Source organism: Palaemon carinicauda, chromosome 14 (genome assembly GCF_036898095.1).
Source record: "Palaemon carinicauda isolate YSFRI2023 chromosome 14, ASM3689809v2, whole genome shotgun sequence".
Classification (NCBI taxonomy): domain Eukaryota; kingdom Metazoa; phylum Arthropoda; class Malacostraca; order Decapoda; family Palaemonidae; genus Palaemon; species Palaemon carinicauda.
The window spans coordinates 13,933,206-13,953,193 of NC_090738.1; the positions used below are offsets into that span (position 1 = coordinate 13,933,206).

The 19,988-nt window shown below is 37.2% G+C and overlaps 1 protein-coding gene across 2 annotated transcripts in view; it reads left to right on the forward strand.

Moving 5' to 3' along the window:
• LOC137653434 (apolipoprotein D-like) overlaps positions 1 to 19,988 on the forward strand; it is a 39,229-nt gene that overhangs the window by 19,221 nt on the left and 20 nt on the right. Inside the window, exons 2-6 of one of the 2 annotated variants that reach the window (XM_068386826.1) lie at positions 6,010 to 6,127; positions 6,500 to 6,725; positions 18,260 to 18,411; positions 18,799 to 18,938; positions 19,672 to 19,988. The exon at positions 19,672 to 19,988 is cut by the window's right edge and continues 20 nt beyond it. In XM_068386826.1, coding sequence (XP_068242927.1) covers positions 6,011 to 6,127; positions 6,500 to 6,725; positions 18,260 to 18,411; positions 18,799 to 18,933 — 630 coding nt within the window. In that variant the 5' untranslated portion in view covers position 6,010 and the 3' untranslated portion in view covers positions 18,934 to 18,938; positions 19,672 to 19,988. Of the gene's footprint in view, positions 1 to 6,009; positions 6,128 to 6,499; positions 6,726 to 18,259; positions 18,412 to 18,798; positions 19,615 to 19,671 lie in introns of those variants that run through there. The other variant, XM_068386825.1, reaches the window with a different exon arrangement.

The window sequence follows — 19,988 nt, forward strand, 5'->3', positions numbered from 1 at the left end:
TATATATATATATATATATATGTATATATATATATATATATATATATATATATATATATATATATATATATATATATGTTTCTTTCCCATCACGCTCAGCGGCATTGTCAGACATATAATTACTGTCTCTCCCCGTCCCACGGGTAGGGGGAATATTGAGTAGGGGGTACGTCGAGAGGTACACTCGGAAACCATAGTCTCCCACAAATTGCCGAAACTGCCATGTTGTAGTTAGGAATGGGGAGGTGGTGGGAAGGGTTGAATCGGTATGTGTGCATATCTATAAAGTTAGCAGTCATTTTGACTGGTCGCGTACACTAGTTTTGATAGTAATAATGAAGGCCATTGCAAGAAGCTGTTTGAAGTATATCGAATCCAATCAGCTCTCCCTCAACTTTGCTATCTCATAAGTTAGGTGGAGGCATGTTTACAAAATGATCTCTTCGCTACGTTACTGATTTGCCAACAAAGCTTAATAATATGCTGTATGTCCACTTTATCGACTGATACTTGGTCACGTCTGGTAATTCATGTGTTTCTGGTCATTTAGGCGTTATTTATTCTGATATATTTTATCATTTAAGATTTATTGTGTATTCTTTACTTTCACTTTTCTTTTCGGCAGAATACTTTTCCTTCTACTTTTCTTTTCGGCAAAATATTTTTCCAACTGGTGCTGCAGCTTGGCTAGCAATGATACTAATAATACCACTCACAAGCAAAATAGTAAACAAAACCCATAAATGATGTAATAAGATAAATATAAAATAAACACCTAACCCAAAACTGTTTGAATGTAACAATAATTAAGTGTTCACTTCACTACAACAATAATTATATGATATAAAAAGAATGATTGGGACGATCAAACAAAGGGAAGGGACAGACAATCTCTGAAGAAAAAAATTAGTCGGTCAGATACAACATAGCTGATTGGATGATTAACAATGTCGATGACATAACAATCCAATTTTGGGCTCTGGTATCGAGGAAGGCAATGCCAAAGTGAGATTTCCGGCAAGAATAAAGGTCACGGAAGTAAGTGGTTACTAAATTGCCCAACACAAAGATGAGATGGTGTCAAAGACCATTGCAATATTTGAGGGAATGATCATTCCAATTAGAGGTGTTACAACTATATCTTCCTCGCGTGCTCATGCTAGATACGAAATGTTCGTAACTATTCAATGGTTTTTTTTTTTTTGGGGGGGGGGGGGGCGGGGTGTGCATATAGTGCCTTAGGTGCATCTCTCGTGGTGCTCTGCAGGCATTATTATTATTATTATTATTATTATTATTATTATTATTGTGATTTATTATTTTTATTATTATTATTATTGTTGTTGTTGTTGTTGATATTATTATTATTATCATTATTATTATTATTATTATTATTATTGTTGTTGTTATTATTATTATGGTTGTTGTTGTTGTTGTTGTTATCATTATTATTATTATTGTTATTATTATTATAATTATTATTATTATTATTATTTTTATTATTATTATTATTGTTGTTGTTGTTGTTGTTGATAGTATTATTATTATTATTATCATTATTATTATTATTATTATTATTGTTGTTGTTATTATTATTATGGTTGTTGTTGTTGTTGTTGTTATCATTATTATTATTGTTATTGTTATTATTATTATAATTGTTATTATTATTATTGTTATTATTTTTATTATTATTATTATTATTATTATAATAATTATTGTTGTTGTTGTTATTATCATCAACATTATTATTATTATTATTACTTGCTAAGCTACAACCCTATTTGGAAAAGCAGGATGCTATAAGCCCAAGAGCTACAACAGGAAAATATCACAGTGAGGAAAGGAAACAAGGAAAAATATGTTTTAAGAATAGTAACAACATTAGAATAGATATTTCCTTTATAAACTATTAAAACTAAAAAAAAAAAAAACAAGAGGAAGAGAAATAAGATAGAATAGTGTGCCCGAGTGTACCTTCAAGCAAGAGAACTCATCCCAAGACAGTGGAAGAAAGTAATTAGCTTCTTCGCATTGCCTTTGGGCCCCTGACTCTGTACTTATTTTATATTCTTCGACTTTGCCTCCGTTCCAGCTTCCTTTTTTCCCTTCTTGCCGTCCAAGCTCTTCTAACTTTTGCTTCATAGCACAGCTGTTTGGTACCCCAGTTACACTTTATCGCTGAATGGCCTCACCGGCCCTAACGCCAGTTTATATATCCTGAATTCATAAATCCAATCCAAAGCCAAGAAATCATACTACAGTATTGCTGATGTTTTATCCCAGCTATGATCAGATTGTGGAATGATCTGGCGGTTGAATCTGTGGAAGTTCGAAAGTTCAAATTTTCTGCGAATAATTTTATGTTGAACAGGCTAACGTAATTTTCTCTTTGTAGTTTATATATGAAAGATATATTCTAACGTTGTTACTTTTCTTAAAATATTTTATATTATTCATTACTTCTCTTGTAGTTTATTTATCTCCTTATTTCCTTACTTCCCTGGGTTATTTTTCCTTGGAGCCCTTGGGCATATAGCATCCTGCGTTTACAAGTAAGGTTGTAGCTTAGCTAACAACAACAACAACAACAATAATAATAGCAATAATAATAATAAATAATAATTAATAATATTGAATACTATTAATAAATAATAATAATAATAATCCACCATGTGGAAAAGCTATCCGTTTAGGTAAACCAGGATTAGGTAACATTTAACCACAGTCGATTTTCTGCCCTACATCATAATATCAAAAGAATACGCACAACACCGAGACCTGAGACATAATGGTGATTCCGCATGGCAATCTGCATTAATTAGGAGCTCGAAGAAAGCAGTGTATATATGTAGCTTTTCCCAGGAGCTCCTTGCAGTTGCAGTTACTAAGGCCCAGACATAGGACGGGTAGGTAGGTACCAGGTCAGCTTTTGGTCTTGTCGAGATTTTGTCTGCTGACAATATTGAGATTTAAAGCCTATACTTTACTAGTGTACGCGACCCGTCAAAAGTGACGTCTACAGTACTTTACTTAGATGATATGCACACACATTTAATCCTTTCCACCCCCTCCCCATCTCTTAACTATAACATGGCAATTTCGAGTAAACCCATCGGGGTACCCACTTTCACAAGGATATGACTACTCCCTCTCCCCCGTACACGATAGATGGGGAGAGACAAAGTAAGCATACGCTTGGCAATGCTCAGCGTGACACACACACACATATATAATATATATATATATATATATATATATATGTATATATATATATATATATATATATATATATATATATATATATATATATATATATATATACAGTATATCCAGACAATTGCTATTTATTATTTAGGGGAGATTAAGTATTTTATTAACGTTGAAGTCCCTGTTAATTGGGTACTGCCACCAGTGTACTTCATGCGGTGTACTGTAAGCATCATCCACTTTTTGTTCTAATTTGCCTGTGTTCCCACTTGTATTCTTCCATTTGAGCCACCAACCTCTTTTAAATTGTACAGTTAAGCTGAGGGATTCGCGCTTCCCCAGTTGCATGTCACGCTGAATGGTTTCCCTGGACCGAGATCCCAAAGTCCTTATGTCCATATAGCAATTTCCCCTAGCAGTGGTTGAAAGTTATCGTATCAATAGGTGGAATTTCCCATAGCAATGAGTGAAAGTTCCCCTACCAATGAGTTAAAGATCCCCTAACAATGAGTTAAAGTTCCCCTAACAATGGGTAGAAGTTCTCCATCAGTAGGTGAAAGTTCCCCCAACAATGAGTGAAAGTTCCTGTAACAATGACTGAAAGTTCCCCCATTAGTAGGTGAAAGTTCCCCCTAACAATGCGGGCAAGTTCCCCTAGCAGTGGGTGAAAATTCCTCAAGCAATGGACGAAAGTTCCAATTGCAAGAGGTGAAAGTTCCCCTAGCAATGGGTGGCATTTCCCTTAGCAATAGGTGGCTCTGGAGAAAACGAGACAATGGCAGATGGTACAACATTGCTATAACCTCTGAATCATTACTTTGTATTACTAGTTTCCCAAAAAAATTTTTTCCAGATGAGAGGAAATTTTTTCGTATGTTTTGAAAGATAGTGAAAATGGTGATTGCGATAGTATCCTACAGATCTCCTTTCTCCCAGTGCTGAATAAATCGTTTTTAACCTGTCTATATTCTGAGTGAGTGGGGTTCTTATATTGCCATAATCAGCAAAGCTGTACTAATGAGGGGCACCCATACAAGGTTGGTTTGTTGTGAGCAATCATCCTAAAATCTCACACCTTCACTAATCCGCAATGGCAATGGCGATGAAATGAATATGCCCCAGACATGAATAAGGACATGTTTTATGCCTTTGTACTTCAGTGGTTTAGAAACTGCTGTATTTATTGTTCACCTATACTGTAATCCATATTTACCCTCTGGAGAAAACAAAATTAGGTACTTGTTCATATCTAAAGAATTACATTAAAGACAAACCTGGCCATGGGCATAAATCCACACTTAAAACGTTTAAATGTTGATCAGATTAATTTTACGATAAGAGAAAGGTCTTTATCCGTAAAACACTATTGTACATATTTATCCACTCGACTTTTTGAAGCGACCATCTTTAGAGTTGGTGGATGTTTATGATGAACCAACCTTTTCACAATACTGAGTTCTGGGATTTACGACTAAGTTGTATCTTTGCAAAAAAAAAAAAAAAAAAAAAAAAAAAAAAAAAAAAAAAAAAAAAAAAAAAAAAAAAAAAAAAACTAACAATGATTTATTTCCCGCGATATCATATGAAGTAACTGCTGGGGCTAACGTCAGTTTGAAATAACAATATTTCACTGTTGTTACTCTCAAAATATTTTATTTTTCCTTGTTTCCTTTCCTCACTGGGCTATTATCCTTGTTGGAGCCCATGGGCTTATAGCATCCTGCTTTCCAACTAGGGTTGTAGCTTAGCAATTAATAATAATAATAATAATAATAATAATAATCGTTGAGCTATTCGTTTCAATGAGCTACCCTTTTTCGTAAAACAGTGGAAAAAAATATTAATTCTAAGTGGTTTGAAAAATCACCATTAAATACCGTATACCTTTTGTATAGTTACTGACGTCACCAGGTTAAAGAAAGTGTCTGATGCAACTGCAAAGAATTCTGCTATTTCGATTAATAGACTGTTTCAAATTTTCATTGACGTATTCATACTCAGAAGCATCATCTGTATAAACCTTAATGTTTATGATGTATTCCACTGTATACTAATCTTTCCTCGGAAACAAATGATTTTTTAGGCCAGTTATTCGTATTGTCACCGTTGGGGGTGGTGTCATCAGCACACATTACGCGGTGCACCGTAGTCATTACTTAAGGGTCTTTGTAGTATTCCTTCGGCCCCTGACTGCACTTGCTGTGTACTTGATCCCCCTTCCAACTTCCTCCTTTCCCCCATCTTTCTGTTCAATCTCGCTTAACATCAGTGTTGCCAGATGGGTTAGTGTAAAAATCCCTAAAACTCGTGATTAAAAATCCCCAAAACCACCCAAAATTCCACATTTCAAGAAATATATTTTCTTCTAATATAGAAATTGCTCCCTATACTTCATGTAATTGTAAGTAAACTAATTGCAACAATATAAGGGTTTACTCACCTCTGTTTCTTCATAGAAATATTCACTAAATATTGTCACCAGTCATCCAAAATCCCCAAATCTAAGAATAAATTACCAAATGTAGGAATAAATCCCCAAATCCAGGGATAAATCTCCATATCTGGCAACCCTGCTTAACATTTACTTTGTAATGGAACTGCTGGGGTTTTCCCCCAGTCGAACTTAAGAACCGAATGGCCTCATAGGCCCCAGCGCTAGGCTATTTATCTTAATTTCAGAAATCAAATTAAATCCAATCTCTTTAAATATGTTAATACTCTTCTCGGAATCTGTAATGTTTTCTTACTCCAAATGAGTGTCCATAATGCTAACATCATTCATTTGTTTCCTTTGAACAGGATGATGAAATTTACAGTTGTGCTGTTGTGTGTGTTGGTCAGGTGCGCCTTGACAGCCGAATACCACTGGGGAAGATGTCCCACAGTATCTGCCATGGAAGAATTCGACATAGCAAAGGTAAGTCTTGGTAAACTATGTTCAGTCATTGTTACTTTAATGTTCTTTACGTATTAAAGAACATTAATTAAAGAGAGAGAGAGAGAGAGAGAGAGAGAGAGAGAGAGAGAGAGAGAGAGAGAGAGAGAGAGAGAGAGAGAGAGAGAGAAAGAGAAAGAGAAAGAGAGAGAGAGAGAGAGAGAGAGAGAGAGAGAGAGAGAGAGAGAGAGAGAGAGAGAGAGAGGAATATTTGAAAGTATCTTATGAAAACGTAACTTAAAAAACAGATTACTTTATAACCAAGTATTGATAATAATCCAAATACATCTATAATTAATCTTCATTGCCCAATCTATCAAAAGACTAACGCAATTGAATTTACTTATGCTACAGTTCACTGGAAGATGGTACATTATCGAGGCCTTTGATAATGGTGAGAAATGCATGACGTGGACCATCTCGCAGAATAACGATCCTGGTTCTTGGGAAATCGTCGAGGAGAAGGAGAACGGGTTATTCAACTCGGTGGGTCTGAATCACGCGTCCTTTAATACCGGAACCCTCACTCAGCCCGATAAGAAGAAGCCTGCAAACTTGAGGAGTTATTGGCCAATGTCAGGTAAGGGAAAAATTTCTCATATAAAGTAGTATAAACACATTGTCTAATTGCTGATTGTTGATATATATATATATATATATATATATATATATATATATATATATATGTATATATATACTATATATATAAATATATATATGCACAATATATATATATATATATATATATATATATATATATATATATATACAGTATATATATATATATATATATATATATATATATATATATTTATATATATATATATATACACTTATGTATATATCCTGAGTGGGGGTACCTTAACAGGGTGAAAGAGTTGGTATATCGCCATGATCAGCAAAGTTGTATTATTCAGGGCCACCCATACTAGGTTGGTTTGCTGTGAGCGATCAGACGAAAATCTCCCACCATCATCAGTCTGCATTGGTCAGCGTGGTGATGAAAACTGACCAAACCGCAGACATGGAGGGACATGTCTGAGACCTTTGTCCTGCAGTGGATTAGAAACAGCTGCATTTGTTATATTTATATAAATATATATATACAGTATGTAATGTATATATATATATATATATATATATATATATATATATATATATATATATATATATACACATACATATATTATGTATGTATACTCAGTAATTAGATACCTTGCTCTAATATGAGTACTCTTAGCATTAGATGTTCTTTTTGGTAACAGACATATATTAGCAGCCACCTCTCATCTTTCACACATTCTATCGCTTCCATTCTCACAGCTCAGCGACACCATCTTCCAACACTTTTTGTGTCCTTCAAATATGTGTAGTTTTCACAAACTTATAGCCCCAAGACTATCTCAGAACAATGATATTTACTTTGATCTTCGTTAACCCTGTTATCTCTGCTCTTATTTCTCATCATTATCCCTACATTCAGTGGTTGGTTGCCTGATGCATCCTTTCCAATACCTTCTATCAAAGGCATCCCCTTCTACCAAGCCTCTCCTCTCCATATCATCCTTCGCCTTATTTCGCCATTTAATTCTCTGCCTCCCTTTTGATCGTCTCCCCCAAACAGGTTCCTCCCAAGCATTTCTCACTCCCGCCCCACCATTCATCCTCAACACGTGCCCTCACCTATCTCAGCAGTGACACTGTAATCTCCTCTATCTCTACCAAAGAGCAAATGGAGTCTCTGCGGATGGACTAAAAAGTCTTTGAGACATTCAAAATCCTTGTAACTTTGAATTTCTTGTCTCCATTGACCGTACTTAGCGAATTTTCGATCGCATCTTCCCTAACGAAGAGTTGGCCAAATTAATTTCAATCATATTTGGAGAAGCAGGAGGCCTATCATCTTTGGAAGGGTAACAGATCAGATTTGACCTGGAATAACTATATTCAGCTTTGAGCTTTTGCTCAGAGAATTTATGCTTCAGCTGAAAAGGAATACAATTTTAACCATAAAAGAAACCTTTTCTGGTACAACTCTGGAACATAAGTGGTGGACTACCCTTAAATCTGCACTCTTTGGTGTAGATGCGACAGTTCCTCCTTTACCTAAAGCAAATGGCTCAGTCACTCACTGTCCAAAGGAAAAGGTAACCCTTTTGGCTGATGTGTGTGACAGTAAACAGAGTAATGAGAAAGTCAAACTTCCTCATTCCTGTTTTCCTGAGACTAAACTAAATAGTTTAGCTTTTCGATCTCGTGAAATTAAAACTCTATTGATGGACCTTGATGCTTTTGGAGGTGTAGACCCAAATTGTATTTTTCCTTTGTTTTTTATAAAGACTGCAAATTTCTTAACTCCAAAGTTATCTGTTATGTTGCGCAAGTTAGCAAGAAGAGGAGCTTTTAGCACTTGTTAGAGAATTGGTAAGGTTACTCCACTATGTAAATGGGTTTGTAGTAGCTCAAGTCCAACTGATTACCGCCCAATTTCCATAACTTCCATATTATCTAAATTTTTTAACGTCTACTGGCAAAACGTCTTAGTAGGTTTGCTGAAGGTAATCATCTATTCCCTAGTTTGCAATTTGGTTTTCGTAAAGGCCTTGGAGCATGTGATGCCCTTCTTACAATCTCCAATGCTGTCCAGAAATCCCTTGATTGTGGTCAGAAAGTTCATATGATTGGCCTTGATTTTAGTGCTGCCTTTGACCATGTTAATCATGAGGCCCTTTTTTTTCAAACTCAAACAGTTGGGAGTAGGTGGATCATTTCTTAGCATTGTTATTGAATTTTTAAGTAATAGATCTCAGAGTTGTTGTTGATGGGCACCATAGTGAGTATAGGAATGTGATATCTGGTGTTCCTCAGGGTAGTGTTCTTGTCCCATTACTTTTCATACTAAATACACATGACATGTGGTTTGGCCTAGAAAACAAGCTTGTTGCATATGCAGATGATGCTACTCTCATTGCATCAATTCCATCTGGGGTTGGTGAATCCCTCAATAGAGATTTAGCTAAAATTAGTGCATGGTGCAAATTATGGGGTATGAAGTTGAATCCTAACAAAATGCAAAGTATGATTGTAAGTTGGTGAAGGACAGTGGGTCCTCAACATCGGGATCTCAGCATTGATAATGTTTCTTCAACTTTGTATGACTTAAAATTTTATGTGTGATTCTTGACAGCAAATTTAACTCTTGAAAAACACATTAAGTGTGTGTCTTCTTCTATTGCACATTAAATTTGCTTATTGAGAATGCTTTTAAGATTTTTGGTGATCAATTTTTTGTGAAGAAGTGTTTTAATTCTTTCATTCTACCTTGTTTCGAGTATTGTTCTTCTGTCTGGTCTTCAGCTGCTGACTCTCATCTTAATTTGTTGGACAGAAACTTACAGTCTATTAGATTTCTTATTCCTGATCTAGATATTAATTTTTGGCACCGTCGTTCAATTAGTACATTGTGCATGTTGCATAAGATTTTTCATAATTCTGACCATCCTTTACATTAGATCTTCCTTGACAGTTCCATTATGCTTGTAATACTAGGCATGCAGTTAATTCTAATATAATGGCCTTTTCAATCATGAGGCTTAATACTACACAGTATTCTAGAAGTTTTATTCCAGCTGTGACCAAGTTGTGGAATGATCTTCCTAATCGGGTAGTTGAATCAGTAGATCTTCAAAAGTTCAAAGTTGCAGCAAGGTTTTTATGTTGAACGGGATGACATAAGTCTTTTTATAGTTTATATATGACATATCTGTTTTAATGTTGTTACTATTTTTAGGATAATTTATCGTTAATTTCTTTTCATCGCTTAATTATTTCCTTATTTCCTTTCTTCACTGGGCTATTTTTCCCTGTTGAAGCCCTGGGGATTATAACGTCTTGTTTTTCCAACTAGGGTTGTGGCTTGGCGAGTAACAACAACAACAACAACAAAAATAATAATAATAATAATAATAATAATAATATATTCCTATAGACTTCTCTTGTTTCCAAAACCTTTTATTTACTATATGCTACCTTGTTTATTGCCTTACCTATCGTTATTTTTTATTTTCATCTCTCATCAAGCAATTACTTATTACATTAATCAACAGCTTTTGTTTCTACCTCTAGCCTTATTATTATTTATTGTTTCTTCTTCCTCTTCTCAATTCACTCTCATAACCTTACTTTAGCTTACATTTCCTTTTAAATTTCCCATTTCATCAACACTTCTTAGCTATTTGAAAATTCCAGCGTCTCATTAAATAAGTGGTGTTGTAACATCTCTGCATCCATTTTTTCGTCTTCTTATTTGCCTATACTGTATATATACTTGGTACTGCAATCTTGCTGTCCAAACTATCTTAACTTCTCCCTGAAAGTGTAACCGAGGGGTTTTCCTCACTTCCATCCTTAAAATTTTATCACTATCATATTTTTCAAAGGTTTTTCTAAATCTACTTATTCAGCATGCAAAATTTTTTCCTTGACGCTCAAACTTTCATAACGACTTAGTCCATATATCTGGGTTCGTGTCCAAACCCCGACTTTTCTTCTCCTGTCAATCCTTCAAATGTCTTTTTTTCTTATTTTCTCTGTGAAAATCTTGAATACGAAGTAATATTATGCCCTTGTAATTTTTAATCGTCTCTATATCACCTTTGATCTTATTCAAGAGGTACAATTATCCATTTTCTATATGCTTTTGGAATCTTTCCATCGTCAAAATATACTGTACGGAGACAAATTTATGTCTTCAATTCCAGACGCCTATTCATATTACATTCTTTTAATTGTTCCCCTTACATCCACTAAAGTTATTTTCACCAGTATTCCGATTTTTTGACAATCTATTTTCACACTGGAAATTTCAAATCTGTGTTTCTAACTGTAACATTCAGCCCGTGATTTTTTGTCGTTAAAATTAGTAGTTACGAGTGTTCTTGGGCACCGTTTTCAAATTGTTATATATTATTATCATCATCATCATCATTAATAATAATGATATAACCCTAGTTGGAAATGCAAAATGCTATTCGCTTCTCAAATGAACGTTGTCCCAATCTTCCTAAAGTATCTTGCTTATATTTACTCAAAATACCCCTTTTACACAGAGAGAGAGAGAGAGAGAGAGAGAGAGAGAGAGAGAGAGAGAGAGAGAGAGAGAGAGAGAGAGAGAGAGAGAGAGAGAGAGAGTAATGAGATTCCTGTATTATGTCTCAGAGACAGAGTTATACATTTTTTTAATATTCTGGGTATCAGAAACTCTGCTGCTTTATACCTAGCCTAGAAACATAAAAAATAGTCAATACTGTGTTCTCTCAATGCGTACACCTTAAATATCCTTGGCTGTGTCAGAGAGTCGCAGAGTTTGTACAAAGAAATCGGTAAATTTAGGTGCAGATAATTATAGCGTTGTGTGAAACTGGATCAATTACCTAACGCATTGCATATTTGATAAACACAAATTAAGCTCAAAATATCGGCAGCCACACCAATTAGCATGCAGCTGGCTAAAAGAGAAGTATAAAAAAAAATTGCTAAATCGAAGAAAGATTAACATTTTAATCATTCACCGCTGTTCTTACTAGTTTTCTATGATAATTTTCATGTTTTAGAAAACAGTCGTAAGGGTAACTATTTAAATCCATATTCAACTATTTCGCGCATCCAACATCTTTTCTTTTACTTCATGGTGCAACTGCTGGTTTTCCCCCTAGTGTAAATACTGTAGGTTCAGAATATCCTCCCAGGCCCCAGTTTCTGGCCGTATAACTAAAGCCACAAACCAAACTTTAAGTTATAAAATCCCTTTTTGGCATTGTAAGGAACGAGAGACAGACCATAGTCGAGTGATGGTTTATACAACTCAAACAACAACAAAGATTGCCTTGCCTATAGCAAGACACGAGCTCTTGCGTTGGCAGCCCGCAAGCGACTTTAATTTTGTCAAAGTAGCTTCCCAGAGGGAGGCTAGGGTTCAGTAATGATAAAGGAGTGACTTACAAAGGGGATACTGAGTGCTAATATACCAAGGGAGAGTTGCTGGGTCTGATATACCAAGGGTGTTTATTGAATCTTGAAACAAAGGGAGGATTTGCTCTGACTGGCGTGAAAGGGAAGGAAGTAACCCGGAAGGGAGACTCCCTTTTAGGTCCACGAAATGAAGGGTTAACGACCAACCTGTCAGTAGGAGAGAAAGTGTTTTAGCAGCCAGTCCGAGTAAGTAGAAGAGACTGGGAGAGGCGAGAAGAATTTTAAGTCAAAGAGAAAAGTAGCAGTTTTAAGCAAAAGCTTATCCCTGCTCGTTGGCTGGCAGGTGGAAGTATCGGATTAACTCTAGGAAGTTTGGGATTTTGGCAAGGGAGAGGACTCTAGTAAGGATTTGGATGGATAAGGGAATGAGTTTTCAAGGGTCAGCGACTCATCATGTCGAGCAAGGGTTGGGGTAGGATTGGAAGGAGTAAGATTTGGAAGGTGCTGGTTTTGGTTGACTGGAGGTTTCAGGAGCTGGTAAGGTGGGCAGCTGACATTGATTTCTCTGGCGAGGAGGTCTCTGGTTCTGGGGCGGTTGTAGCTGCGTGGAAGGGTATTGCGGTGGGTTGTGTGGAGAGGTGTTCTTCATAGTTGCTATCCTCTTCAGCCGCTCTGGGCAACGCCTGTTCCAGGCGTGATGAGGCCGGGAGCAGTTGAGGCACTTAGGCCGGGTTTATTTTCCATTCTTATGAGCTGTGATGCAGACATCGGTATCATGGCACTGGCTGCAGACACCGCAGATGGTGGGTCCCATGCAGTCTTTTCTGTGGTGGCTAAAACGCTGGCAGTGAAAACATCTGAGGGGCTCCAGTGTGTACTTATGGATGGGGAAAGTCCCCCATATGCCCAGATCCAGTGAGAGTGGAACTGGACCGATGAAGGTGACGATCAGCATGCCGACGGGAACATCATTCTTGTTCTTGCATCACACTGCCCCGTCGATGTTGCTGCTAGAGTTAACTAAGGTGAGTGGCATAGTGACTGGATACTTGGTGACAATGGCTTTCTTCTGTATCAGTGCAGGGTCAAGCATTGTCAGGGATGGTTCCTTTTGGAGAGAACTGGCAATTTCCTAATCCTTGGGAGAGACAATGAGTTTCCCCTTACTGTTCGGTCGAGCTGTAATGCACATTCCAGATTTGGCAGCCATGGCAGTGACTGCAGCATAGGAAATAGAGCTGTCAGTTTGCAGGAGTTTGAATTTGGGAAGAGGTTTCTTCACCTTTTTCTTTGGGGGTGGCCATGGCAGCGACTGCGGCATAGGAAATAGAGCTGTCAGTTTGCCGGAGTTTGAATTTGGGAAGAGGTTTCTTCACCTCTTCGGTACTGATGCAGGAATACTGGAGGCGATAGCAGTGGCTTCCTTCAGGAGCTGGGTTAAACACTTAGTGCAGTTGCAGTCCAGGGAATGGTTTCCTCTAGGGACTGCCAGGTCCCAGCGGACTTTTTTTCAGTTTTCATGGCTGTGAAAATATCAGGCGCCAAGGTTTGATCCAAAGCTGATGCTGCAACTGACTGCTGTGAAGTTGATGGTACAGGTGAAGGTTGATGAGTTTGTAAGGACCGAGGAGTTGTAGCAGGTGATGACTGAGGTGTTGGAGGTACTGGGGAAGGGCGTTCAGGGCTCTTTTTGTGTTTGGAAGGCCCTTAGGCACTTTAAGTGCCCTGAAGTAGTGGAGGCATTTGTCTGCAAAAAAGGGGGGATTTTGAAACTTAACAAGAGGGAGGATTTGCTCTGACTGGCGCAAAAGGGAGGGTAGTAACCCGGAGTAGAGACTCCTCTTTGAGTCCACGAAAGGAAAGGTTAACAGACAGAGTCTGACAGTAGGAGAAAAAGTGTTATAGCAGCAAGTTCCAGTAAGTAGAAGAGACTGGGAGAGGAGAGAAGTAGTCTAAGTCAGAGAGAAAAGTAGTAGTTTTAAGCAAAGAAGCTTATTCCTGCTCGCTGGCTGGAAGCTGAAGGTGTCAGAGTAACTCCAGGAAGTTGGGGATTTTGGCAAGGGAAAGGACTCTGTTGAGGATTTGGACAGTTAAAGGAATGAGGTGTTCGAAGGACAGTGACTCAATTTGTTGAGCAAGGGATTGTGTAGTTTTGGGAGAGTTGCTGGTTTCGGCTGGCTGGAGGTCTCAAGAACAGGTACTGTGAACAGCTGGCGTTGTCTTCTCTGGCAAGGAGGACGCTTGTCCTGTGGCAGCTGTGGCTGTGTTGCAGGTGCTTGCGCTGGCTTGGGTGAGGAGGTGCTCTTCATAGCTGCTATCTATTTCAGTCACTCTGGGCAGCGCCTGTTCCAGGCGTCATGAGTCCTGGAACAGTTGGGGCACTTAGGATTGGTCTCTTTGCCGTCCTTGTGGGCTTGGATACACACTTATGTGCCATGGCACTGGCAGCAGACACTGCAGATGGTTGGTCCCTTGCAGTCATCTCTGTGATGGCCGTATCACTGACAGCGGAAGCATCTGAGGGGTTGTGGTGTGTATTGGATGGGGAAGGTCCCCCATACGCCTAGATCCAGTGAGGATGTCATTGGACTAATGGAGGTGGCTATCAGCTTGCTGACTGGGACATCGTTCTTGTTTTTGCAGCGCATCGCCCTGTCGATGTTGCTGCAAGAGATGGCTATGGTGAGAAGGGTAACAGGATATCTGGAGACGATGGCTTTCCTCTGGATCAGGGTAGGGTCAAGCAGCGTCAGGGATGGGTCTTCCTGAAGAGATCTGGCGGTTTCCTGGTCCTTGGAGGAGATAATGAGCTCCCCATCTCGGTTAGGTCTACCTGTGATCCGCATACCAGGCTTGGCAGCCATGGCAGCGACGGCGGCGTAGGAGATGGAGCTGTCAGTTTGTTGGAGCTTGAACTTTGGGAGGGGTTTCTTAACTTCTTCCTTCAGTGCAGGAATGCTGGTGGCGATGTCAGTGGCTTCTTTTAGGAGCTGGGTGAGGCAGTCAGTGCAATTGCAGTCAGGGAAATGGTCTCCCTTAGTGACTGATTGGGTTTCAGCAGGTTCAGTTTTACGAGACAGGTGAATGACATAGACTTCTGCTGACGGAAAGATAGCGTCCTGCTGGGCAGATGACTGACGGACCGCAGACTGGTGAGATTGGCTGGGCATTTGCGTTTCTTTACTTTAACATTCTCATAAATATAAAAGTCCAAGTTTAACATACAATAATGAATAATATATGAGATAAACAACAATTATGTAACGTTAACATGAAAATATATACAAGAGTAAAATGAGACCTGAATTGACAATGAAGCGTTGTAAGACGTTGTCTTTACTGTATGAATAGACGCTCTCGTGTGCGTGTGTGTACAATTGTGTGGAAAAGCTGGAGGTTGACAATATAAATTGTAACGTAAAATGAGTCACAATTTTCTTTCAGATAGCAAAGTTGGCGATAGCGTACATTTCGTATTGTTAAGCAATCTTGAAGTTAGAAAAATTAAGTTAAAGGACAAGAAAAAATCTAGATGCTTATAGATTATTGAAATCATTTCGCATTAAAAGGAAAGCAAATTGTGCCATGTTCTTAAGAAAGGTCGTCTATTAACTTCAAATCAAAACTTGAGGAAGTTTATTTTGAATAAGTTGGCAGTTAAGATCAACAGAATAGATTGCTACCTCTACCTTGTTTTATAAATAGCTACATCTGCCTTGTTATTTGACTGCAGAAAATGATCGGACAAAATCCACTTTATACCAAAAAAAAAAAAAGAAAAAAAAAAAATTCTGTAGATAGCGATCTTTTCTCACGGAAGGCTAGTACCTGTCGTTAGAGACTTCCTTTAGTATTCCAGATTGTCATAATTTTTTGACAAATCGGGATACATTTTGATGATATGGCACCGTAGGTAACTTACAGTACCTCAACTAACATTAACTTGTACAAGGGGGTCTGGATATCAGGAGCATCATTTAATTCTTGAAATGTATCGTGGGGATTTATTTCTTGTAGACAAATCAGTACCTTTTTTCAGTTCCTTTGAATATTTTATTCCCGACTGTTTTGAATATTTATCTGTCTCTTGCATTAAATTATGACACCCTTATAACATTCACGGATACTTCACCCTCGTTTGCAGAAAATTAATTTATTCTTCTTAAATTACTATCTGCAAGATAATAATAGTTTATAGCCACCGGAACAACACAGTTGGATTTTCAGTGACGTGCATACAAAATAAAGTTGTTGAATTGCATTGCCCAAACCATATTTGCTACAATCCAGGAGGGCTGTATAGGGGAATTCTATGTAAAGGATGCTCTATCTGCCATTAGTTGGCAGGAGGAAGCTCTATCTTTATATTTTTAGCGTTGTCCTGGAACATATTTATACCCAATTTTTTGGTTTCTTCTAAATATCACAGAATGGGCCTATTGTCACGTCATAGGCACGGACACGAGCAGGTGACTTGACTTGTCCAAACAAAGATCCAGTGTTAATTGACATTATATCAAGTCATGTAGAAGTGTAATATGTCTAACGTTTCACGACATAGATTCTGATATTTAACATGTTGAGAAGCCACCTTATGGTAGTAGATTGCCACCATTTTATGATTTAGCACACCCAATTTCATCAGTGTTTGGCTTGGCAGTCACCTTTCTATTTACTTCCAATCTTACATATATGTCGATCTGTTTATTCCTTCTTCCATGTATCCAAAAATAAGTGCTTGAATAAATTCCATATGACGAGGTTTTCCACTCGTAGTTTATAACGGTTTTTGTGTGATGTTGAATACAGTTCCACAAGAAGCGTCAAAATAAACACCGTTTCAGTAATAGCACATTGAGTGATATTTAGGTTAGCCATACATAATTATTTAGACATTCAATGACACGAATCGTTTACTGGAAAATTTTACAAAATTATTTTTTCCATTGTTGATTAATTTGAGTTTATATTTGAATACGGGACTGTTTAATGCTGTGTCTGTAAGGTTTTCCATTTAAATCCTAGAGGAAGAGTTTCTGGGCTATGGTATAAACTTTTAACGCTGATTAGCCATTGCATTTGTCACTAATAGTTTGTCAACACATACGGGATCCTGCTGGCTTAACATAAACTCGACTTATAAAGATGTTTTAGTTTTCTACAGTTTAAGCTTATACTAAACGATGCTTGTTCAACACGACAAATCTTCAACCTGCCATCCATGTATTACTGTAATCTTCTAAAGATATTCCGGGAAATGTCAAGAGGCATGGGTCTGTTACTCACTGGGCCATAATGTTTCTGTGATATGGCCAACATAAAACGCTCCACATTTCACTTAATTTTGTGGAAGTTGAGTCTGTCTTCACCAGTTGGACTCCATTGTGGTCAGGCTCTTCTTGGAGTAACTGTTCACTGTCTTGTGTAGCAATTCATTCAGAGGACATCTTCATGAATTTATATCCATAAGTTTGTTGTTCAGTTTATAATAAGAAATAGGAATGTGGCATAAAGGGGCCAACTCATAATGACAAATAAACACACACTGCCTATTTTCGAAAGTCAAATGAGACCAAATTACTGAGGTTGAGCTAACTGGGTTGATACTCCTGCAGCAATGTTAAGTGCAACAGGGTTCAACATACAGTAGTAAACTAAACCTCTCTCAGGTGTTGATTTTCTAAGATAAATGTATGTTATAAAAGATATCATTGGGAATAACTATTATTCATTAACAGATTATACATTTAACAAGTTTGCTTATATTTGCCTGTATTTATATGTTAGAGAGAGAGAGAGAGAGAGAGAGAGAGAGAGAGAGAGAGAGAGAGAGAGAGAGAGAGAGAATTGGAACCTAGCACCAGTGTTTAAACAAGAATGGGGCCATTACCCTAGATGTTGCTGCTTTTTACCTTACCTTTAAACTTTCAAAATTTCCTTAAATTTTAAGCTAGTAAACCCAAAATTACCTTAGAATTACCTTAACAATAACATTGAAATCATGCAAATTACCTCAAACTAAGGTAATTCCCTTAAAAGTTTAAACCCTGCCTAGCACAAAATTAGTTTAACATGTGATATAACAGATAAAACCAGCCACACTGCGAAATGCAATTATCCTAAATCTGGGGTTTATACCAACAGGAATTGCCGGAAGCTCGTCATTTACGGTACACAGCACAGACTACAATAATTACGCAGGAATCTTTGAATGTCAGAATGTTGGGCTGTTCCACAGACAAAACGGAATGGTCCTCTCAAGGACGCCTGTGTTAAGGGTAGACCTCAAGCAGATGGTAAGTGTACAGGCATTCTTTATTCTATTTGTAGGGAGATTTAATTTTCTGTCTGGATATCATGGCAAAATACTCTGTTCCACATGTCTCTGTCAAGTAATTTTTGTTTTGTTCTTTTGGACCAAAATAAAGCTAGGATTTGAAATTTTTTTTTTAGAGAATCAGAGACCAGATGAAATGGCCTCTATGTCTAATGCTATTTTGTTCCTTAGGACCAGAACAAAGCTAAGGTTTGAAAGATTTATATTTTGTGAGGTAGAGAGAAATTAGCCCACCAGAACATAGTCATCTATATCAAAAGTTGACTACCTTTAGGCCTACCCTTTTGGACAGTCAAAAAAAAAAAAAAAAAAGTATCACTTCCGTAATGGTTGTTGCTCTCCACAGGCTCGAATTCTGGCACCTGGCATCAATGTAGCTTATTACAAGAGAGTCTTACAAGGAAACTGCAAGTACAGGAAACAACTAGAGAGATTTGACAACGTCATTGTTCTTAAACCAGGCGTTGGCCCTCTCAAATAAATTGTGTTCGTATTACGATCCTGATTTCTTGTTTATATATTTGGAAAATGCATGAATCTGGAATCTACACTTTCCCTTTAACCAGTATTTAGGTTTCTTATCTTTCTGTTTTGTGTAGTGATGTAGTAGAAATCTCACTCATGAGTAGTTATAAAATAGCATAAGTTAGTCTTATGATGTGACATAGTAGTAGTATTAAGACTTCTGTAGTGACTAGTAGAAAAAAACATAGTTTTATGAAATTAGTCTAGTGTAGTGTTTAAGTAGCCAAACTTGTTTTTGTGTTGTTATTGAGTAGCAAAACTGAGTCGTGTGTAATGACCTAGTTGCAAAACTTGGTCTTGTGTAGTAGTAAGCAACAAAGTTTACTCTTGTTTAGAGAATAAACAATGAATTAAGTTATGGTAATTTCCAAATTTTATCTGCCTTTGCATTATACATTAAAAATTTATTATTACAGTTATTATTTTGCTATGCCTATATATAGTTTATATGAGTGAAAAAGTGAATATCGTCTCTAGAAAGTGCACCAATATTTCTATATTTCTAAAGCTACTACTGTATTGCCGTTTTACCTTAACATGTTGTAATTATTCATAATTTTTTTTTTCTGGGATGGTAGGAAGAGGTTAACCTTTTAAGAATTATATGAATTGAAAATGTTCATGATCTTGATAAAATTACCATAGTGGGTCTATTTTAAAGTCTTGACCTTTCCTGTTGTTCAAATTTGGACAGTGATAGAATGGGTATAGCAGTTCAGAGTTGGTTTCTCGTACAATACTCGTGAGACAAAAGATTGGAACCAATCTGAGGAAGAGACTATAACTTTAATGTGTGGTCTTCAGGATATTGTGAGCACCATAATCTAATGGTGGTTTTAAGCTTATTTATCCTAATATTAATTACATCATGTAACCTGTATTTGATTAAAGAAGGTGAACGTTCAAGATGCTAAACACCAAGGCCTTGGTAAACAGATAGCAACACCACACGCATAGGATTGGTCAAGAAAACGTTGTTTACAAGTGTCAGGAGCTGTTATACTGGCTGTG